Below are 24,093 nucleotides of genomic sequence, written 5' to 3' on the forward strand. Positions count from 1 at the left end.
AATCAGATATTACTCTTAGTGAAATCTCCTTGGAAGTGCAAGGGGGACTGGACTACTTCCGGATTGTGGAAGGAACCAGTATAATTGCTTTGTGTCGTTCTTCTTCTCTCTCTCTGTTTTATTCCGCTGCATTTAGATTCTGATTATCACTTCATAAGCTGTCTCACTTAGCTTCTGATCAGTGTGTTCAGTTTTTAGGAGAAACGAAGAATTTTTCAAAACAAAATTCAACCCCCCCCCCCCCTTCTTGTGTTTTTCTCACCTTCAAACTATGCTAAATTATGGCTTATCAAGCAATAGAGAAACGTTTTATCAAATAGGCCACACCGAGAGCAAATTAGGGAGTTAGCAATGTTTATGTGGTTGAGCAAGGATAGTGTAGGCACCAGCCACCAAGTTGTGGCATCCCAACCAAAAGAGAAATTTAATCTTCTCCGACAGTTGTAACTTCCAAATCCAAGACCAAGAAGAAAGTGGATTAAAGGTAATTACCGGATCCATGAGATAGACCAGCCATGAGTATCCACTTTTGGTTGTGTAGATACCACTTTTGTAGTTTGATGAATGCATCTTAAAGGGAAGCATTGAACTTGAGATTCATACTATTGGTTGTGTCTATTGCAAAGGGAGGAAGTTGAGTGTAAAGAACTTTTGAGTATGGACCGGGTTGCTTGAGGATATTACATCTTTAACCGTCAAATGAAGATTATGGATGTCATTGTATGGTGTAAGGGTCCCTATAAATCCAAGAGAACTCAAAGGACAAGACCAAAAAGAAAAAGTACACGACCCGACGCGCCAAGAATAGCCATCTTTGAGGATGTCGCTTGCGTGAATGATAGATGACCAAATAACAGAGTCACTGGAGCGAAATGGAGAATGGAGAATATTAGGCCCAGTGACATACCTATTTGAGATAACCTCAATCCATAACTTTTTTGAAGACTGAATCAGATCCTAAACAAGTTTGTCCGATAAACAAATGTTGGTATCTCTCGCCGTTTTGATGTCAAGGCAAACCATAATGCTTAAGCTGAGTAATATTTTTTTTCCAACCTACCATATGAATACCTTTGTTACCATTATATCTTTCCAGGTGAAATTGCGGGTTGTTTTGTCGATGCTATCACAAATACTCTGAGGAAAAACAACTAAGGTATATACGTCGTAGGATATATTTTAGATTGTAAAATATTTCCGCTTCGATTTATTTTAAAAGAATATAACTCCACAGTCTGCATGCATCGTGTGAATCCCGTGCTTTAGTTTTTCGCACTATATAGTGTTCCTCTTTTTTTTTTTTCCAAACATATTCAAAATTTATATAACTTGATAAGATTATCTTTTAAACTGACCATGAACTGAAATAAATTATTTAACACAGGAACAATATATGTCATTGATACATAAAAGAAACATCGAACAAATACTTGTCACTAATACCTATAAAAAAACATGAGCCAAATTTGTTTTTGTCATTCATTCGTAAAAAAAAAACGAGCAAAAATAAATATAAGTTGATATAATACTATTTTTTTCTCAAATATATTCACAATTGGTATTACTATCTTTAAAGTGACAGAAAAAAAAAAATCATGAGTTGAAATAAATATAATTGCACATTGAACTTCAATCAGATGCTCGCACGTAGACATGGGTATTTTACATTACAGTTCCCAAATCTATCATTTTTCAGAAAATAGTCGTCGTAGATATATGTGCACTGGTGGATATTAGTAGAGAAGAATAGCAATAGTCTCACAGTATGGGCTGGGTTTGGGAAATTGTAATTTTTGCTTACATTGTAAAATCCAAATAATCAACCTTTAACGGTCGAGTTATAATCAGCAAACACCTTATAAAATCCTAATACTACACCTTTTATTTGATCTTAGTTTGTACAAAAAATAAAGATAGGGTAAAAATTAATTATAAATAAATGTACTAAGCCTTGGAATAAGAGTTAAACAAACTGAAGCGTCAATACAATAACAGATAGCTAACACCTAATTGGATACTCCTACCTACCACTATTGCTTTCGGATTTGGATTCTCTCCATTGAAATTTTTCTCAAGTTTTCTCCATTGAAATCTCAACCATCAAATATGAGAGAGAAAATGAGTGTTAAATTATAAAGAAAAGTGGTTAGTGGGTTTTAATGGTGAAGATTAAAAATGGAGAAAACTTGAGAAAAATTTCAATGGAGAGGATCCAAATCCCTTTCATTCTCACTCTTATATAAAGGAATTGTTTTTGTATTTCAATGAATCATTACACTCTTTATTTCATTTTTCTGAAATAACATTCTCTATAAATCCAAAATGTCCACTCATGAAAACTACGATGTTGTTTTCCACTCCGAAACCATTCACACAATGGTCACTCATGATCCTTCCATGGTCGAGTACTGGCTTTCACCCCTCTCTCACAATAGCCGCAACCGCCGCTTCCTCGTTGGCCTTGACGTGGAGTGGCTCCCAAACAGACAACGCAATGTCGAAAACCCCATCGCTGTTCTCCAACTCTGCATAAACAAAAAATGCCTTGTTTTTCAAATTCTGCATGCTTCATTTGTTCCACAGTCTCTTGTTGCATTTCTTGAGAACCGAGATAACACATTTGTTGGTGTTGGTATCGAAGAGGACGTGTAAGCTTCTTAGAGACTACTCTTTGGTTGTTGCTAACTTTGTTGAACTTCGCAACCTTGCTGTTGATAGATTCGGTGAACATATGAGACGTGTTGGACTCAAAGCATTGGCTTTAAGTGTTCTTGGGAAGGATCTTGAGAAACCAAGGAAGATTACTATGAGCAGGTGGAATAGTTTCAGGCTTACTCCTCAGCAAGTTCAGTATGCATGTATTGATGCTTTTGTATCATTTGAGATTGGAAGGATTCTTAATGCTCGTAGCTAGGGTTTGATTGGTTGATTTCTCTTACTTCATTGTTCTAGTCAGTTTTCTCTTTGGGATGTTGGTTTTCTATGATGTTTTGAAGGTTTGTGTTGTCTAGTGTGGAAATCTAGTGCATTGGTTTAGTATTGGTTTTCTTTGTTGTTTTGTAAGTTTGTGCTGTCTAGAGTGGATGGTGCATTGGTCTAGTATGTAATGCAACTTTGGGGTTTTTGATTTATGAATTATTAGTTTTCTCTCTTTACATAATAATTTGTGAATCTTTGTTATTTTTATTGAATTATGTTTGTATATGGGTTTGCCATGCGAGCTTGGATTTGATGAGGGAATGAACATAAGCAAAAAAATATTGAGTGTGACGAGAAATGCAGCAAAAGATAAATAACCTCACTTGATAAGAATTGTATATAATTTGCTCAAAAAAAAAAACAGAATTGTATATAATTTAGTTTAATGACAAAATAAAAAAAAAATCATAATGCTAAAGTCCTGGTTGGGCCCAACAACAAAAATCATAATGCTAAAGTCCTGGTTGGGCCCAACCAGGACTGGAGTATATGACTGGAGTGTTCAATTTTAAAAAACAAAAGCGCAATATATAGAGACAAAAGGGTTCATTTATTTCTTTTTAATAAAAAGGGTTCATTTAGTTAAATTTGTTTTAAGTATCATTTATTATAAAAAAAATTAAAAAATTATTGTTCTTGTTCTATGTGATGGTGGTGGTGGTTAAAGCAGCACTATTCAAATTCCAAAATTATCAGTTTTCACTATAGCAAATTTTATTTTTGTTTATGAAATAAATAAAAATAAAAGGGAGTTGCACATTACATTATATATGTATATAAGGAAATGAATCATGGTCAATGGTTGATCATTTTGTGTATCATACAAAATTATACAAAATGATATATAATTAATTGCAACATATTGGTCAATGGTTTCTTAGTAAGAAAATGGTTTTCAAAAAAATTAGTATTAACATGTGTTAATTGCTTTTTATAATGATTGACTATATGAAATAAAAGACCATTAAGATGAGTCAACACCTGGTATTTGATTGTAGTGTGTGACTTATAAATAAACCTCAAGTAATTTGATCACAACAAAACAAAATGCAAATATGCTCTAGTTTTCTCGTTCTACTCCTCAAAGATTGAGGGTAAGAATTGGTCTCGGACTGGATACACGTAGAGTCTTCACAGTTTTGGAAGAATTTTTCATGCTTCAAGTATTTATGCTAAGGTACACTTTTAGTATCTAAATATAAATTTTATAATTTAAGCGTAAAGTAGATTCAAACTTTATTCGGTTGGATGTGTTATGAACACTATTTTTACTTCAAGTCCTTTGAATTGTTTTGGAATTATTACTAGTCCTTGTTTTCGTATCCAATTTGTTTGGTGGTGTGATTGAAAAAGACAAGTAAAGTTTCTTAAAATCGTTTGTAATTGATAGACATTAGCGTAAGAACAAGAAGTGCTCGTCTTAAACATCAGTAAATAAAGCTTTTACACTTTATTTTGGTGGAATAATTCTTTTAATTATCTTAAAAACCAGTAATTATTTTTTAATCAAAAATCCCCGATAATTATTTTTCTGATACCATGTGACGTGTGTCAATTTAAAACTGCATTACCTTTTTCTGATTAGTCTTTTACCTTTTCATTTTGAATAATTCTTCCCTCTTACCCGCTAACTATCCCAACAATTATGGGATTTTTTTGCAACAGCTGCTTGGGAAATCACTTCTAAATCCATTGAATACTTCGAGTGTTCTATTCTCTCTCTCTCTCTCTCTCTCTCTCTCTCTCTCTCTCTCTCTCTCTCTCTCTCTCTCTCTCTCTCTCTTCAGAATTATTTTTTCATTTCTCCATGGCTACTTTCCTACGTAACTTCAATTGCTTTGCCCCATCCACTGAAGTTTCTGTGAAAATTTTGGTAGATGAAGTCAGAAACAAAGTTTTATTTGTCCAAGCAGGGAAGGACTTTGTTGATGTGCTGCTAAGTTTCTTAACTTTGCCATTAGGCACTATTGCAAGACTTTTGAGTCAAGAATCTAACATGAAGAATGTTAGTGTTGGAAGCTTAAGCTTGTTATATCAAAGTGTTTCCAACCTTGACAAAGAGAATTTTAGGTCAGATTTTGAAAAAGAATTATTGGTTCGACCAATTAATTTGATGGAACAATATTGCAAGTATCTAAAACTCAACATTGATGACACAGAAAAGTTGAGGTCTTTTAATTGTGGCAAACAAAAGTGCATTGATATACCTAAGAAGCGAAGCTGCTACTGCTGTGAAAAGAAAAGAACCTATTTATGCGAGGTTAAAAAACCTGCTAAGAATGGTTTTGTTCCGGTGACCGCAACTTTTCTTATCTCAGATGATTTGAATGTGAAGCCTGATAATTCTCAAATTTCTCAAAATAGTGTTTCTCTTCTGAAGTATCTTGGATGTGAAAATATGGATTCTATCAAGATAGTGACTGTTGATATCACTCGTAAGGAGGTATCTATCTCTTTTGAAAATTCTCAATATCTTGCATAATTTAATGTGATTTTCTTTGCTTTAAAATTTACTAAAAAAACTTTATGAATATAGACGAAAAAACGTAAAAAAGAAGTTACTTCCCAAAGGAAATCATAGGAATTGTCCACCGACTAATCCTAGGAGATTACAATATAAATGTGTTATAGACATATAACAATTTGGTAGAAATATGCTGTAATTTGTATCTACTTTCATGTTGCATATATTGAAAGTTATAGAATTTTACATGATTTCCCAAGAAGTTCAGGCATACTAGTACTATCATCCATAAATACAATCACAAAATTTTGTTCAAATTTATCTAAATTTCCTTTGTAAATTCTAAAATGTATAACATTGTACATTGCTTTATTGTAGATACTAGATTTAGTGAAGTGCTCCTTATGGTCGGCGACACCTCTAACAGACGTATTCTTGTCGAAGAAACTGTTTATTGAGAAACCAAGACCTGCCAATGTATTGGATTTAGATTTTGGTAGCATGGGAGCACACCTTGTAAGGGGAACAATAGAAGTAAAGGCAATGGTGAGAAAATCCAATAAGAAAATTCTGTATGCTTTGGGTGAAGAGGACTTTGCAGACTTGTTACTAAATTTTTTGACATTCCCTTTGGGAGGAGTTGAGAACATGCTAAATGGAAACTCTGGCCTAGACAACATAGATAATCTATTCAAGAGCATGGTTGATTTGGATCCTGAAAGATATTTTAAATCCAAATCAGATTTATTGTCTAAGCAAGTAAAATCCAATTTTGATGGAAAACAAATCATCAAGAGTCCTTCAACATATATGGTAACAGATGACTTAGTCATCACACCAGGTTCCTCTACCGATGCGATTTCCTTTCTGACTAAAATGAGAATTCCTCTCTCTGATTTGGAAGAAAGAATGATTAGCATTGGCAATAAAGAGGTAAATTGCTGTTGTCGATTTCATTTCTTTTATTCCGACAAGTTCACGTTTCTTATGTTTTAATTTTTTTTGTGGAACTGCAGGCTCATAGTCTTCTTAAAGCTTCTTTGATCTCATCATCAGCTCTAACTAATGGTCTTGGTCCATTTCTTGCAACCAATGACAAGAAAATCTTAAACTAATGCCTCATGGTTTGAAACAATCAAATAAAGCTAAATCATTGAGATTATGCTTTATTCTTTGTTTGCAGATTATGAATTTCAAATATTTATTGTCAAGGACTTTGCATTAATAACTGGCTTGTTTACCTTCTGCTAATCTTACATTGTAGTCCTATTATGTTTCGAAGCTAGTCTCCTTAGTTCTCTCATATATGCAGAGACATCAGAGTTTGAAATGGTGCCTCCCTTCTCTCAAACATGTCAAACGGTTCTCTCATATTTTCTGTGAAGAGCGTCAAAGATGGTTGGACGCACAAGTAACTTGATGGATTTCGTTTTTAGACTTTTTCATGCAGATTTGTGGTTTTTGTAGACTTAGTTCTTAAGTTCTTAATTTTTATTTTTGCTTTCTAATGATTTGTCTCTGCATTTTTTCATCTTTTCAGTTTTTGTAGATCTTCATTTCGTTATCAACTTCTATTAGTTTAAGTTTTTATTCTACTATTCCCTTTTGAATTTTAAGCTTCATTTTATTGATTTTTAGTTAACCTACGATTTTCATTTTTGTTCAACTCTTCTAATCCTAATAACAATTGATTGGTTAGAATTAGAATCTTGTACTCAAAATGTTGACCGATAGTTTAGCAAAATAGTTTTCCAACTCTCTTTCAAAAGTCTTGATTCTCTAGTTAAAAAATAAAAGACTTGTTTCTAAAATAAGCATAAATGTATATCATAAGATACTATTTTTATTTTGATAAGGCCAAAATATGCAGCAACAATAGATCCACAAATTTTAACATTTTGACATGAAGAAAGGTTATACATCAGGTTTTGTGCCCAATGATTTTTCTTTAAATTTAGTTTATTAACCACTTTGATTACTTTTTTTTTAGGAACACTTTGATTACTTATTACTTATATAGTAACATTTGATTCACAAATTTTTCAATTTTTTATATTTGTAGTATTTGTCCATATTTTCACAAGACCATAAAACTAATCAATCATTTATGCATACATATGTTTGGAGTCATGCAAATAGAGAGCTTGGAGAGAGAGGGAGAGAGGGAGAAAGAGAGAGAGAGAGAGAGAGAGAGAGAGAGAGAGAGAGTATTCGTACAGATTGAGGGTAACACAAAGATGTTGGGAACAATATAGTAAAGTTGAGAGAGTATGGAAGATACATCTACACTATCAAAGCTAACGTTTGTTGAAAGGGTGAGACAGGGCATCCTCCCTTCACACTTTGCTTCTTTTGATCTTGAATTCTGTTATCTAGAATAATATAAAGGGTAACAAATGCCCCATCACAATAGTTTTTTTTTTCTTCTTAAAATGTGGAGAGAGACTCCTCCCTTAAAGCTATTAGTGCTTGCCTTCCTCTTGAACCACTTCGTTCTGATTGAAAAATTATGAAGGAAAGGAATGATATTGATAAGTACAGTTTCCACCTGAGGTTGGGCTTAAAAACAGATTTTCCACTCAAAAAGTGGTTTCTAGCCCGCTCCCAGCATGCCCCACACACAAAAAGTGGTTTTATGGGTGCATGGGGTGATGCATCTAGTGCAAAATTGTATGTTTGTTCGTCTTTTTGGGTGCTTGCTTTCATATAAGATGTTCTGGGACTTGAGAACAGAGTTCCTCCCTTTGTAATGTCTTCTGAGAGCTCTTGAATCTTCATTGATGGTCTTTCCAAAGTATTCATAAGTCTTCAAATGTTTTGTTTCCCGGTTTGCATGAGTTTTTCTTGAATTACGTCAAAACACCCTAGAATTGCTATGTTTTGGGAAAAACTAGAATTACACTTAGTAAAGAAAACATTACAAATGTCCTGAAAACCATAAGCAATTGTTCTAATACTCCTCTATTCTGGATGAGTACTAACTGAAAATACCTAAAAACATGTTAATAATAACGTAACATGACCTGTCATCAGAACCCCAAACTTAAACTGTTGCTTGTTCTCAAGAAACGAAAGAAAACATGCTACCATAAATGATATTAGGGCATCGATATTATTATTGTAAACCATAGATCTTCATCCATACTTGAGCACAAGTGTTTTGTTGGACACTAGGGTTAAAGTCACGGGTCCAAGTAAGAATCTTGATAAAACCATGGTTAAGATTCCATGATCAGCAGATCTAACCCTTCTAACATCTTTAATATTAGAAAACATAAATTCGTAAAAACCATTACCTTAGGAGATCACACCCCAACTTCCCAGATCCTTCCAGCGAGACGCTAGCTTGGCTCACAAGTTAAAGACAGTTAAAGGGGTAGCTCCTTAAGGGTATATTACCCTTCCAAATCTTTAAATACATGCAATATAATCTTCCTCTTGCATCGTTATTGAGAGTCGATCTCCTTTAAGCAATGGTTGTGGAAGTCGTGATGATGGAATCTCGCAAACATTATTCAAAGCTTACGCAAATAGATTTAATGTGTTTTGGTGTAGTTTTCTGGGGAGCTTCTCTTGGAATCATGTTTTGTGAAGGTGGAGCAAGACATGAGGTGGTGGTATGTGGAGGTTGATGGTGGTTTCCTATGTATGAAGAAAGGATTAGGGTGGGGATGCTACGGTGCTAAATTTGCCAAAATTTCGCCATAGCATTTTTTTGTGATGGGACAATAATCGATAAATATAATTTGACGCGAAAGTGATAAATATCTATTTATTTATTATTTTAAAAATAATACTAAAATTTTTAATCAAAATCCCCATTTATTTTCGGAAGAATAATAATTTTCCATTGCCTTCTGATGCCATGTGTTAATTCATATGTGCCACACCTTTTTTTTATTGACAAAATCTTTTTGAATAATTCTTCCCATATACCCGCTAACTATCCCAACAATTATGGGATTTTGTTACAGCAGCTGCTTTTAAGTGATGCATAAACTTGGGAAATCACTTCTAAATCCATTGAATACTTTGAGTGTTCTATTCTCACTCTCTCTCTTTAGAATTATTATTTCACTTCTCCATGGCTACTTTCCTACGTAACTTGAATTGCTTAGTCCCATCCAACAAAGTTTCTGTGAGAATTTTGGTAGATGAAATGAGGAACAAAGTTTTATTTGTTCAAGCAGGGAAGGACTTTGTTGATGTGTTGCTAAGTTTCTTAACTTTGCCATTAGGCACCATTGCAAGACTTGTGAGCCAAGAATCTAACATGGAGAATGTTCGTGTTGGAAGCTTAAGCTTGTTATACGAAAGTGTGGCCAACCTTGACAAAAAGAATTTCAGATCAGCTTTTGAAAAAGAATTATTGGTTCGACCAATTAATTCGATGGACCGATATTGCAAATATCTAAAACTCAACATTGATGACACAGAAAAATTGAGGTCTTTTAATTGTGGCAACCAAGTGTGCATCGATAACCCTACGAAGCGAAATTGCAAGTGCTGCGAAAAGAAAAGAACCTCGTTATGTGTGGTTAAACACCATCCTAAGAATGGTTTTGTTCCGGCAACAGCAACTTTTCTTATCTCTGATGATTTGAATGTGAAGCCTGATAATTCTCAACTTTCTCAAAATAGCATTTCTCTACTTAAGTATCTTGGATGTGAAAACATAGATACTATCAAGATAGTGACCGTGGATGTCACTCGTAAGGAGGTATGTATCTATCTATCTATCTATCTGTTTATCTGTCTGTTTATATAATTCTCAACACTCACTTATAATTTATGTCTAATGTGATTATCTTTGCTTTACAATTTGCTAAAATTAAAATTACGAATCTTGAAAGTATACAACCACAAATTTTTGTTCAAATTTGTATAAATTTCATTTGTAAAGAGAAACTCTGAAAAGTATAACATTGGAAATTGCTTATTATTGTAGATACTAGATCTAGTGAAGTGCTCCTTATTCTCGGCGACACCTCTGACAGACGTATTCTTGTGGAAGAAACTATATCTTGAGAATCCAAGACCTGTTAATGTATTGGATATTGGTGGTAACATTGGAGCTGAAACATCTCATTTTGAAATAAGAGGTAAATGTTTTCCTTTTCTCAATTGTGGAATCCATTTCTAATAAATTTAATGTAGTTTACTCAAAACTTTTCATAAAACTTTCAACATAAAATATAGTTTAAAATTTACACATTAAACCTGAACGTTAAAACAATAAAAGGTTACAAAACTCAAAACTATATAAATAGAAAATCTTAATCTAGACCTGACTGTAATCCAACATATCATGACATTTTAAAAGGTTTTATACTTGAAAAATGAAATCAACAAGAAGTAAGATATTAATTATAAAAACAGCTATGCTATATATCGCGAAGTCTTTTTCCACGAGAAGTATGATATTAATTATAAAAATGTAAAATAAGCAGTTCCACAATCCTCAATTAATTATTCCTATTTTTTTTTTTTTTGAACAGCCGAAGAGTATTTTATTTAAAACGGTTGAAAATAAGTACAAATAGTACTACACCACAAAAAATCCTGAAAAATCTAAGTCTAGAAATCCCAATACAACAATCAACGCCTGTTTTGAATACAATATAGCGGCATAGCATGCCATTCATAACACAAACATGGAGGCATGGGCGGATCCAGTGTGAAACATGGTGTGGCAGCTGCCACGCCAGATTATTTCCTACTAAGTATATATATAGTATAAGTCATCTATATATCAAAGATTCTTCCGTAGCCTAGCGGTTATGTTTGATGGTGGCTTGCAGGTCCTCTGTTCAACTCTTGGCGAGTTGCTGTTTTAGATTTTTTTCTTGGCGAGTTGCTGTTTTAGATTTTTTTTTTTTAAGTTATTAATATTAAAAATGGTGTTGCAGGGAGTCGAACCTGTAACACTATGGTATAATGCCCTCCTCCAAACCACTTGGCTGCAGTTTTTAAGCTGTCAAAACTTTTCTCTGTTAATATATATAGTTTCTTTGCAAATTTTGCCACACCAATGTCAACGGTCTAGATCCGCCCCTGCATGGAGGTCGTGACATTCTACCTAAAACCCAAACCCATTACATTCCTAGCCTTCCAAATTCGCTAAAGCATTGTATGCCAAACCAACACAACACCCTTCAACCCTTTACCTCTCCCCTTCAATAACGAGAATATCTCCAATAGTGTCGATAAGTTCCCCGGAAGCACGATCTCCATCCCTAACAATTTAAAAGTTCCATACCAAATACCACTTGCAAAGCCAAACGTTGTAAATAAATGATCTTCCGATTCCATTCCCTCATCACACAAAACACAACCCGCCTCTCTTATTTCACCTATGACCCTTCTTTTTTGAAGATTTATTCTAGTGGGTAGACAATTTAGAATCAATTGCCAAGACAAAACAACCACTTTTGAAAGAGCATAACTTTCCCACACGTTTTATAGTAATTCGGCTTTTATGGCCTCACAAGATGAGGGGAAAATACTATTACAAAGATTTAGGTAAATCGTACACAACGAGAATTTGCCTTGTGGATCTAACTTGAAACACCTCTCATCGGCTCCATGAGAAAGTCTAACCGAGTAAACCAACTCCAAAAACACCTTGTAGAATTTCTCCTCCCAAGCAAATAATGACCTTCTCCATTTTAACCTCCAAAACCAAATACCATCCTCCCAAATCCCCATTTCTAACACTTTACAATTTCTTTGTTCCGAGATTCCTATTAGTCTAGGAAAATAGGAACTAAGAGGATTCTAGCCGCACCAATTATCATGCCAAAAAAGTGTTTCAATTCCATTCCCTATTTTCTTACAGACCACAAACCAATTTCCCATGCGACCCGGCATCCCACCTAGACCGCAGATGTCTCTCCACCACAATGATTCATCTTGAAGCCCACTAGAACTAAGAACATCCGGATTAAAAGCCATTGACATACCATACTTTGCTTTGACCACCCTTTTCCAGTTGGACTTTCCATTGATCAATAATTGCCACCTCCACTTTGCCAAAAGAGACATATGTTTCAGTTAATTATTCTCCGTTAATATGTTCTTATACATTTACTTTATATTCTTAATTAGGGTAAAATTCACCTCATATACTTAATACCTTATAGTTTAATCGTTTTGACAAGGTGGAGGATTATTATTAACTCCCATAAGTGGTTGTCCCAACATACCCCTCTTGCACATCCCGCTAATGAACAGAGCGGAGAGTCTAACTAGCTTGGAAGGACCCTAATATTCCAACATTTATTTCATTTAGGTTATCTACACAAATAGAACAATGATAATGAGTCAAATCCCATTTATCTTTTAACATTAACACAATACTTGGAACATGATAGAAAATTCATCATTGTTTATAAAATATTCAAGTCTAAACCAATCGTCATCAATTCATGTAATATTTATTATATAATACTTCCTAAGAAAGCATAAAACATAAAAGTATACATAGGATACAAAATAATATTTTTCCATAATTTTTCTGCAAAGTCATCGGTCAATTTCCCCCAAATGTATCAAATTGTTCACATGTCGCGGTACCGTGTACCGCAAACTCGTACCTGTACTGCGTACCAATGCAAATTGTGAATTATGTGACTATGGTTTAGGGTTTGTGTGTAGAAGAGAGTGAGAGAACGTTAGGGAGAATTGAAATGGGGGAAGAGAGTTTTTCCAAAATTCTGATTTTTTTTATTTGATGTTTAGGATTATATAGTTGTGTGTCCAAGTTACCATTTTTGCCCTTACTAATTTATCAAATCCCTATGATGTTGCTTTCTAAGATTAGGCCTAAGGAAATATGGTTGGGCTTCATTTATTTCTTTGTCTATTGTCTAATTCTCCTCTAGCTCACTTTAATTAAAGTAAATAACTGTGGCAATTTTTTGGGCTGTTACAGGAGCACAACTTGTGAAGGGCACTCTAGAGGTAAAGGCAATGATGAGAAAATCCAACAACAAAATATTGTATGTTATGGGTGAAGAGGACTTTGCAGACTTGTTACTGAATTTTTTGAGATTCCCTCTGGGAGGAGTTGAGAACATGTTAAATGGAAACTCTGGTATAGACAACATAGATAATCTGTTCAAGAGCATGGTTGATTTGGATCGTACAAGATATTTTAAATCCAAATCAGATTTTTTGTCTAAGCAAGTCAAATCTAATTTTGATGGAAACCAAATTATCAAGAGTCCTTCAACATATTTGGTAACAGATGACTTAGTCATCACACCAGGTTCCTCAACCGATGCGATTTCCTTTCTGACTAAAATGAGAATTCCTCTCTCTGATTTGGAAGAAAGAATGATTAGCATTGGTAATAAAGAGGTAAACTTGCAGTTGTCGATTTAATTTGTTTTATTTCAACAAAGCTCCTTAGATTATTTATTATTATGATTTAGTTCAGATTCCCCTTCAATATAAGTATTTTTTTTATTGTCAATCATAAAAATTAAATTATTTATAAAGTAACGCGTATGAATGATTGTGATAATTGACAATGTAAAACATTTTGCATTGATGATGTATCAAAATTAAACCCTAGTTATTGACAAGTACATGTTTTTTATGTGTAATTTTTTTTTTTTTTTTTGGAATTGCAGGCTCGTAGTCTTCTGAAAGCTTCTCTGATTTCATCATCAGCTCTCACTAATGGTCTTGGTCCATTTCTTGCAACCGAGGACAAGAAAATCTCAAACTAATGCGTTCATGATTTGAAACAATCAAATAAAGCTAAATCATTGAGATTATGCTTTATTCTTTGTTTGCTGATTATGAATTTTGCATATTTAGTGTCAAGGACTTTGCATTAATAATTATCTTGTTTGCCTTATGTCAATGATACATTTTAGTCCTATTATGTTTCGAAGCTAGTCATTCCAGTATTACTCTTCACTTCATCACCTCTCGTCCTCCAGTTAGTCTCCATAGTTCTCTCATATATCCAGAGACATCAGAGATTGAAATGGTGCCTCCCTTCTCTCAAACATGTCAAATGGTTCTCTCATATTTTGTGTGACGGGCGTTGAAGATGGTTGGACGCACAAGTAACTCTGATGGATTTGGTTTTCAGTTTTTTTATTTGTTGATTTATGGATTTTGTAGATTTCGTACTGAATTTCTTAAGATTTGTCTCTTGATTTTTTTTATCTTTTCCGTTTTTGTAGATCTTCATTCTGTTATCAACTTTTATAGGTTAAAGTTTTTTTGTTAACCTATAATTTTCATTTTTGTTGAATTTACTTTTGTCAAATAGCTAGCGGTTTAAATTCACTTTTTAAGATGAATAACTAAGTTGTCCAGAGTTTGAACTTCAACATTTGCATGTTAGTATGCATTATCTCTACCAACTGAGGTATGTTGATGAAGACTTCTTGAATTCTACCTATCCTAATAACAATTTACTAGTTTTATTATGTAATTATGTTTTCCATATTAACCTATGAATCTAATTATATTAATTTAGAACTAGAATTTTGTAGTCAAAGTCTTTGTAAATTTAGCTCAATTGGTAAGTTCATTGTTTAGGTTTGAACTCCAAACAACCAAATTCACTCTCTTTAACATAGGTAGACGATCCCTAAAAAACAAAAACAAAAAACATATTTAGACACAATAACCACACCATCTTAGTTAAATTATGGATTCGTATAGCCTACCTCAAAGGTAGGCACCATCTCTGTCTCTACCTCCTATCCTACTGAAATTGTATGTCATAAAATACACTATTGTTTTTTTTTTTTTGAATGGCAAACTATATATATAAATAAAAATAAGAAGATAAGAAAAGTACAAGGTACACCAACAAGGGCATCCAAAGACGCCACTAACAAATATCCCAAGGTGGAAACTCTAGCCCCACAACCCGGGTAAGAGAACAAAACCAAAGGCACCAAAAAACAAACACCCCAAAGAGAAAGAGAAAAATACTAGTAACAACAACGAGAAGCACCCATCCAACGAAGAACACCACAAACGAAGGAAACACCTGCAAGAAAAAATGGGAAGAAGCTTAAAGAAAATACACCGATGAATATTTTATTTCATGTTATGCATTATTCTTATCATTCATCCAAAATGAAATGTAAAAACACATTGATAATTATTTCATAATTAGAGCTTCCATAAAGCAAAGGAGGAGGAAGCTTCTTATTTAGTTAACTCCTCAATGCAGATTTGTTTTAATTCTTCATACAGCAACAAAGAGGAAATCCTAAACACGCACCTCCTTTTTTGTATTCTTCGTTAATGCACCTTTGTTTGCAATCTACACATGGTCCATGACCAGTGCAGTCGATGTCTGGATCGGTTCCTGTTGGTAGTCCTGCTATAAAGATTAAGAAGATAATAAATAATTTTTGTTAAATGCAAGAAAAAGGTGCAAAATTAACTGAAATGCAAGAAAAAGATTAAAGAAGATAAATAACTTTTGTTAAATGTGTTAGAATTAGAACTTAAGGGGAAGATTTCATATGTTTCTTACCCGAAGCCAGGACAACCATAATGCAAAAAATTCCCAAGAGAAAAGATTGGCAAATGTGTTTTGCCATTTTTTGTGAAAATTTTATCTTTGAACTCGATTATCTTATGTTCGTGTAATATGGATAGAAAGCTTTAAGTTCATTATATAGTACTCATTTGACAAGTATTTTTTAAATAAAAGCAAGGAGAACTAGATAGTAAAAGAGGAAATATGGTATGTTTGGATATGTGATGGAAATATTCAAAATTAAACCTTTTTCCTAAAATGCTTTTTAGGAAGTTAGAAATGAAGAATTTTTTCACAGTTTTAGTAAATACCCAAAAAGTAGAGAAAGAGAATGGAGAAAAACATAGGCAAATTGTGGACTTGCATCCCTAAAAGTATCATCTACCAATGCATGACAACGACTCATGCAGTTTTTATGTATATCGAAATGTGACAATAACTTTACTACAAGTTTCCTCTCTCTTTCGTTTATTAGTGTTAACCCTTCAATTCTCAGAAGGAGGGGTCCCTAGTTATTTGAAATTCGTCTCTGAGATAAGTATAATTTAACTAAAAATTGTTTGATCTAAGAATCAAACTCAAGTTATTTCAAATTATTCATTTTTTGTGAAGTTTATTAACCATGTGTATCCAATTACTTGGTTAGTTCCTCTTTTCTTGTTAAACATCTCACTCTCATTTTTGAGAGAGAACGTCTCACTCTCATGTCAAAGTAAATAAGTGACATACATGCGATATGTGACTTGCATTTATTTCCTTTAAAATAAGAATGTTAGGTTTTTGTTATAACTTACCAATCTCTTAACATGTATCACATTTCACAGTACAGTTTACAAATTTTAAAAAAACTTCTTTGTTGACTATATTGGAAATAGTTTTTGTAAAGACATTGTTTTTGTCGGTTAACAAATTTTTTAAACTATTGCTGGAAGTGACTCGTAATGTAGTATATATAGTTGGCTGTTTCAGAACGCTAATTGTGAAAGATGCACTTCAACTAGCCTAAAGTCATTTTCTTTGGCTTTTCTTAATAGTAATTACAAACAATACAACATATAGAAATTGTTCGCGTTGAAATACATATGAAATGAATTCTTGAAAGTTGCAATGAAGGTTATCAGGATTTTTAGATTATTTAACCCACTTGGGTTGGCCTAGTAGTATTGGTTTGGGATCTGAGAGTGTACTCATCCTCGAGGTCTCAGGTTCGATTCTCTTCGGTACCAATTTAGGTGGGCTAATTTAGCTTCTTCAAAAAAAAAAAAAGGATTGATTTTCATTTGAATTTAGTTTGAAACTTTTGTTGCACTGTCTATTAGATGGAATTTAATTTCTATTTTGGACAAATTTGGTTATGTGTACTCATTACGAGATGATAAAGTTAGTCTCCCATATGACTCAAATGTTGTTCGTTATAAGTCTTTAGTTGTTAATCTATATTTGCTCGACATTGAGCGTTCCCATAATGAAATATTGCAAATAGAGTCACAAGGTACGACACACAAATCAAAATATAATTCCACCACTTTATGGCATGAGCGTTTATGTCAAGTCACTAAACAAAAATTCAAAGGCTTGTGTAGGAGAAAATTCTTGGACCCTAAATATTTCGGACTTTAAAGTCTCCATTTAGTGTATTAAGGGTAAGCAAACAAACAAAATAAATTTTAATGCAGAAAAACCAAGGATGTCCTAGAACTAATCCGTACGGATATATGTGGTCCTTTCCCTGTAGGTTCTTGGAATAGATAAAGGTGTTTTATTACGTTCATGGACGATTACTCGAGGTATGGCCTCATGTATTTGATTTATGAGAAATATCAATATTTGGACATGTTCAAATCATTTAAAGTTGAAGTTGAGATTCAACATGGAAAGAAAATAAAGGCTGTCAAGTATCATGCGTTGTGGGGAATACTATCATTCGTATGATGGATCAGGAGAACAACGTCCATGTCCATATATGATCTTTCATGATGATTTTGGAATTGTTTTGCAATATACAATGACAGAAAAATGAGCAAGTATGGAATTGAAAAATTACAAAACCAGACTCTTAAGGATATGGTATGGAGTATGATTAGTCATTTTTCTATTTTTGGAAGAGGCATTGGAGACCACAATTTATATCCATAATAGAGTACCTAGTAAAGTAGTAGCTATAACCCCTTATGAGTAGTAGATTGGGAAAATGCTCAACATTTGGGGATGTCTAGCCAAATCAAGGTCTTATAAGTCTCATGAAGGTAAGTTGTGTATTCAAAGACAATTAGTTGCTATTTTGTTGGATACGTTGAACGCTCCCGCGGGTAAAAAATTTATAAACCTTGGAAATAAAAGATTCCTTAGGAATTTTGAGTTTTGAGGGGAAGGAAACTTATGGAGTGTTGTCTTTGATGAAGAAACGAGTAATAACCTTGATCAGGTCTTTATACTAATCATTGTTCCAAAAATCTATCCATGAAATTATTGATTATGTTATTCCTAACATCCCTCAAGAACAAGACAAACTAAGTTTCTATGCACAACCTATAGTTCAAACTCAAAAACCCCAAATGCCACCATTATGAAGATCGACAAAAGAAAGAATAAACATACTCACAACCATTGATCATCGACTTTCCTACAGAGCACTTAGAGCAACAAAGAAAGAATAATCGCACCCCGTTTGAAAAGGGTCAAACTTGCAGCGAAAAAGAGAGAGAGAGAGAGAGAGAGAGAGAGAGAGAGAGAGAGAGAGAGAGAGAGAGAGAGAGAGAGAGAGAGAGAGAGAGAAAAGAGAGAGGATTACATCTCCGAACGAGGATGTCTCACAAGATTCGCGGTGAGTTCGATTCAATATCAAGTTTGGACAAATCCCTTGAGGAATGAGCAAGGTGGTGGTCAAGGCCTATAGAGAGAAAGAGTAGAGAGGATTCTCGTGTTTAATAAATCTAGATGTGTGATCTTACTATTCATAGTAAGTTGACTGTTTTGAAATAAACCGGACCCGATTATTCAAGGCATTACTAACAATACTCTATTCTAATCCGTCGGAATTCTAACCATTTCAGAGCATTTAAAACTACTTTGTCACTCAAAAATCATTGATCATACGCTGATTTTCTTTCTCGAAAAAATTCTCATTCTGTAATTTATAAAAATGTAACAAATCAAAAGTTCGCTACAAACTAGATAGTATAAATTATTTGATCGAATTTTGATGATTGTCTAAGCCAGTTCAAATGTTTAATCACAAACCAATTCATATTCAATTTTACTTAAATATGTAACTCTTCCTCAGTGTTGAAAATCAGTTAGTTCGAAGTCCTTATCCCTTAAACCATTTGTTCTTATGGGTTCACCGTTGGAGATAAATGATCTGACAACAACAATTAACTGCCCCTTCCATGGGCAATGCGTTTGTGTGAATAAATAAGGATTTTTGTTCGGGTAATGTTGCCATTAAGTTTGGTTCTTTTTCGCTTGTAAACAAGGTCAGAGGAACTACATAAAAATGTAGAACCCTTTCAAATTTTTATGGCTTAAACCATTGGAACAAGAGAGTAAGTTCCCTTAAAACTAGTACAACAATTGCGACAATGCGAATCTACTCGAGTATTGCTTTTTTGAGTGCAGAAACTCTTACCAGCTACAATTTTTGTTAAGAGAGAATAATAACTCGGTTGTTTCATGAACAGTTAAAGCTCATTTTAGATGAAGTTATGCTACTTGTCTCCTATTTGTTGATGTTGCTCATAGATCTTTGTTTGACAGATTTTTATATAGTTCCACCCAGTTCTGCATCATATGTTGTATTTTACATTTCAGTACATCTTTCAAAATGTAAACATTATTCCAAATATTGTCATCTTGGTAGTTTGAGGTTATATTCTGTCAAAATGTTCATAAAATTACATATAGTTGATATATTTTTTTTGAAGGATTTTTTTTTTTTTTTGAAGGAACATATAGTTGATAATAGATAAATGGTTAAGCTCAAAGCAATAGCTTATTAAAATATGGCATATGCATCTTATGGAAATTGTGATAATTGTGATAAGCTATTTTTATTGATTTCCCGAAACATCATTACAACGACCTAGTAGATACGCTCACATAAATTCAAAATAAATCAATCCAAATGTAACCATAATATAAGATTTTTTTTTTCTTAGTTCTCCCAAACACTCCTGGTTAGATAAGTTCTTCATAAGTCCATCCAAACATAGTTATTAGGATAAGAAACTCCCATTATATCTAGCAATCACACATGCTAACACTAGTAGTAAAATCAGTTTTGAGCCAGTTGCAAACTTAAAAAATCTAAAAATAAATCCATTGGAGATATTCTTAGTACTAAGCTTTTGAAGACACGGATGAGAATAGAGACGACGACCAATCTCAAAGGAAACAAAAGCATCAACAGTTGCATATTTAACCTGATCAGCAGTAAGCAAGGATTATCCCACCTACTCATTGAAACCCAATGCGGCTTCTTAACAGTTTTCCTAAGAACACGTTCTGCTAATGTATTAATCCCACTCCTCAACATCTCTTGATCATCCAACACATAAGCAGTATTATCAATCAGAAAACAAATGAATAAAAGTCACAAATCTTATTGATTGGTAAATGATTACAAGCTTATTTATAGATGAAATAGAGTGCACCATAGTAATCATAGGGTTACAACATCTAATCAACTCTAAACACTAAGCTTGAGTTCGTTTCTTGTGCTCCAAGTTATGTTCATCATCCTTGTTGTGTGGTAGCTTGTGCTGCAAGTTTTCTTCTTCACTTTGATCATGTAATAAGCAGCAAGGTCATGCAAATTAACATAATTTGCCAAGTGGAGATCATGATCTTTTAGAAGCTTCTTAACATCTGCTTTCATTCCAACGCCAACGAATCTGTTGTTAGGGTTAGAAAGGTAGTTGGAGAGGGAGGCGTTAAGATAGGGGGAGTGGATGATTTGGTAAACAAGGCAGAAGTTGTTAATGCAGAGGGTGAGAGTGGCTGCCGAGTTTGATGGACTCCGTTCGATGTGGAGGCCAATGATGGGGGAAGAGAAGGAGAGGATTCTGTTTACGATAAACCAGTCGTCCACGAGGTCAGGGGTGGAGGTGAGGAGGGTTTGGATTGTGTAGTTTGAATCGATGGTGATGTCGTAGAGGTTGTGGGTGTCCACGGGAAGGTGGTGGTCAACTAAGGTGATGAAGTAGGGTGTTGGAACTGTTGGTGTGGGATTGGGGTTGTTGGCTCTCATGTTGATGGGTGCGGTGGTGATGGATTGGAAAGAAGGCAAAGGGACAGTGAAACTGATAGCAAGATGGAAGAATGGGGAATTAGATTGTAGAGAAATGTGAGGAACGAACGTGTATTTAATGTGAAAAAAAGAAGGGAATTGAGAAGTGGAAAAGCTGCCTCATTTACTTTGTACTTGGTAATCTGTCCTCGTACTAGTCTAGTGAATTGAGTGACAAAAATTAATTAAAGACATAGTATGAAAGTTGGAAGTTGGAACAAGTTTTTAAAAAAGGAAAATGGGTTTGTTAGTATCTCCCGTTAAAATAATAGTTGATAAATTTTATATAGACAAAGTTTTTTTTTTTTTTTATGTGTTGAATGTACAAATTCTGATATAAAAGTTTTTACTTTAAACTTTTTTAGAAATGTCCCAAACTGTGGTTTAAAACCTGGACCGTTAGTCGGTCCGATCAAAACACTAGGTCATTGGGTTAGTGGTCGGACCAACGAATCACTGATCGAACCGCATAACTATTGGCCCAGTCTATATAAAAAAAAATCATGACATAAACTTCGTATTCTTTATCATTATTTCATTATGATTCATGTATATTATGTACTAACAATATTAAAATAAGAAATGCTAACATGTGTCTTTAATGTATAAGTTAATGAATCAAATATAAAAATAATTTATTGGAATACGTGTATTAAATTTAATATTTAATTTTTTAATAAATTGAATACAAAAAATTTAAGAGAATATTTTTCTTTAGGTTTCTTAAAATGTGCCTCAAGCCTCAAGGGCACAAGTTAGCATTACACTATTAAAATTCATTTAAAATACTATTACATCATATTTTCTGATAGATAAACTACCGAATATCTCTCAGAAAAACTAATTACTAAATATAAATACCTCTCATATTCCTAATAAGATAATACACTACCAAAAAAGATATTATCTTATTAGGAATAAGAGAGGTATTTATATCATATCATATACTAATAAATGTATTGAACATGTATGTTGGCATGAGCAATAAACATATTAATTAAATAATTTAGATGTAACTTTATCAAACAAATTGATATGGTCAAGTGGTAATTTTGAACAACATAGTGCTAGTTGTCCATTGATCTGGTCCGGTTCGCGGATGAGTCCACCCCTCTGGTTCCCAGTTCGATCTGTCAAACCAGTCGATCTGATTCGAATTTTAAAACATTGGTTTCAAGCACACTTGTTAGCATTTTTCTTTAAAAATTAATATGACTATTAAGAAAACTAGAATTAGTAGTTTTTTATTTGGAATTTGGAAACTATAATTTGTAAACTTTAAGAAGTTAAATTCACTTTCTTCAAAACAAAGAAGTTAAATTCAATATTTTTCACCCCGAGAGAAAATTATATTTTTACTAAGTTATCATTTATCATGTATTGATGTAATCATCATTTCGATAAATGCATAGTATATTGACTCTAAAGTGATTATGGTAGTATTAATTAATTTGAGGGTAAAATTGAAAAATAAGTAATTAATAATCTCTTGAAAATCAAAAGGGTCATTCATTTTGAGACTATTGTTTTAACAAATAGGACTCTCATTGTGGAACAGATGAAGAACTAGTCTAATAGGACGCGATGGGTAAGATGAGAATCGTCTTGTACTCGTCCTGAGCCGATATTATCGGGTTTTAAAAAAGATGGTCATTTTGTCAATTTTTGTTGTGGGAAATAGTTGACACCAACTCAAAACCATTTGATTGGGACGGGCCTTCGGGTTTGGATGGGTCTTTCTCATCTTTAAAAAGTCATAATAAGTAGGAGTTCGGTCAAGAGGTATATAAAGTTAAACTAAAAGTTGTTCCACTCACAAATCGAACCCGAGTTCTTTAAACGATCATTAACCACTTGAGTCAAATCATTTTGTTGTGTGTGACCTCTAATAGTATGATGTACCAGATTTTTTTGTAAATTACAACTTTTACCCTTTGATTTCAATTATTTTAGTATGTTCACACATTTTTTTCTATTTATACCCATTGTTCTCAATCTTTTCCAATCTTCTAGCTAGTCCAGAAAAAAGCAAGCGTAAACTACTTCAACACACGCTTAAGGTTTCTCTTCACAACATTAGTTTCCAACTACTGTTTATGTTGATTCTCGATTTTATGGATCGGTCACGTCAAGAAGGATTGTTCCGAGCTTTCAGCAAAAAATAGTATGTGTAAGATCGAATTGTTTATAAGTCAAGCTGAACTAGCTAAATGAAGATAAAGACAATTAAGATGGTGGAGAATGAAAGTGGTGGCAGCCGTGGTGGTTTGAAGTTGATGAAGTGTAGTGCGATAGGTGCTTGCTCTTATAACACCTCAATTGAAGGTGGTGTTGGCGGCGGTGGTGGTTTGAAGTTAATAAAAGTTTAAGAATTTTTCACTCACATTTTCAACTCTATCTCTTCTTCCTCTATTAAGCATGCACTTTTAATTTCAACCAGTTTTTTAGTACCCATTTGGATAACATATGCACTTGTGTACATGACAAGTTATTTTTATAGTCAAGGAGAAGATAAACTATTTATCAGTATCTTTTAACAAAAAATCTGGTTGCAGTTCAATTTTTTATTCTCTTAAACTATTCTAAAGAATTTTTTAAATGAGTTAAAAACAACTTATAAATGTGTCGGAAAATAGATTTTCTAAGCTCTCCCAAACACTCTTATTAAGTGCTGCCATTAAAGAAGCTCATATATGTTTTTCATAAGTGTCAAACAAAGTTGTATAAGAAACCTCCATTACATTCGTGGCAGTCACACATACAAACATTAATAAGAACTGCATGGTTTGCAATGCTGTGTCTTCTAGGTTTACAGATGTAAATTTAGATAATTGGTTTTTC

The 24,093-nt window shown here is 33.5% G+C and overlaps 2 protein-coding genes, 1 long non-coding RNA gene and 2 pseudogenes across 3 annotated transcripts; 3 read left to right on the plus strand and 2 right to left on the minus strand.

The window, feature by feature from the left end:
• The first annotated feature begins 2,261 nt into the window (after positions 1 to 2,261).
• Positions 2,262 to 3,135, plus strand: LOC146907837 (3'-5' exonuclease-like; annotated as a pseudogene).
• A 1,559-nt stretch (positions 3,136 to 4,694) lies between these two features.
• Positions 4,695 to 7,053, plus strand: LOC146907838 (uncharacterized). Its single transcript, XM_085725074.1, has 3 exons — positions 4,695 to 5,422; positions 5,822 to 6,376; positions 6,460 to 7,053. Exons 1-3 carry the CDS (start codon positions 4,787 to 4,789, stop codon positions 6,556 to 6,558), a joined length of 1,290 nt encoding a protein of 429 aa, XP_085581200.1. The 5' UTR covers positions 4,695 to 4,786; the 3' UTR covers positions 6,559 to 7,053.
• A 2,412-nt stretch (positions 7,054 to 9,465) lies between these two features.
• LOC146907839 (uncharacterized) lies at positions 9,466 to 14,714 on the plus strand. The gene is made up of 4 exons (XM_085725129.1): positions 9,466 to 10,163; positions 10,392 to 10,545; positions 13,377 to 13,804; positions 14,080 to 14,714. The coding sequence occupies exons 1-4, from the start codon at positions 9,528 to 9,530 to the stop codon at positions 14,176 to 14,178; spliced, it is 1,317 nt and encodes a 438-aa protein (XP_085581255.1). The 5' UTR covers positions 9,466 to 9,527; the 3' UTR covers positions 14,179 to 14,714.
• Positions 14,715 to 15,488: 774 nt separating this feature from the next.
• LOC146907840 (uncharacterized) lies at positions 15,489 to 16,063 on the minus strand. Its single transcript, XR_015018389.1, has 2 exons — positions 15,960 to 16,063; positions 15,489 to 15,803 (listed from the first exon to the last, which is right to left on the minus strand). It is a non-coding gene; the product is annotated as an uncharacterized LOC146907840 (long non-coding RNA).
• Positions 16,064 to 20,179: 4,116 nt separating this feature from the next.
• LOC146907841 (3'-5' exonuclease-like) lies at positions 20,180 to 21,252 on the minus strand (annotated as a pseudogene).
• Positions 21,253 to 24,093: the final 2,841 nt, after the last annotated feature.

Source organism: Medicago sativa, chromosome 7, assembly GCF_051527215.1.
Source record: "Medicago sativa cultivar Bolivia chromosome 7, Bolivia_mono, whole genome shotgun sequence".
NCBI lineage: Eukaryota > Viridiplantae > Streptophyta > Magnoliopsida > Fabales > Fabaceae > Medicago > Medicago sativa.

What these genes read in the sequence shown, in the direction of transcription:
- LOC146907839 (XM_085725129.1), top strand. Translation starts at nt 9,528, where the DNA reads ATGGCTACTTTCCTACGTAACTTGAATTGCTTAGTCCCATCCAACAAA. An exon ending in ATCTCATTTTGAAATAAGAG is followed by an intron (nt 10,546 to 13,376) that starts GTAAATGTTTTC and finishes GGGCTGTTACAG; the next exon opens with GAGCACAACTTGTGAAGGGC. An exon ending in TTAGCATTGGTAATAAAGAG is followed by an intron (nt 13,805 to 14,079) that starts GTAAACTTGCAG and finishes TTGGAATTGCAG; the next exon opens with GCTCGTAGTCTTCTGAAAGC.
- LOC146907838 (XM_085725074.1), top strand. Translation starts at nt 4,787, where the DNA reads ATGGCTACTTTCCTACGTAACTTCAATTGCTTTGCCCCATCCACTGAA. An exon ending in TTGATATCACTCGTAAGGAG is followed by an intron (nt 5,423 to 5,821) that starts GTATCTATCTCT and finishes GCTTTATTGTAG; the next exon opens with ATACTAGATTTAGTGAAGTG. An exon ending in TTAGCATTGGCAATAAAGAG is followed by an intron (nt 6,377 to 6,459) that starts GTAAATTGCTGT and finishes GTGGAACTGCAG; the next exon opens with GCTCATAGTCTTCTTAAAGC.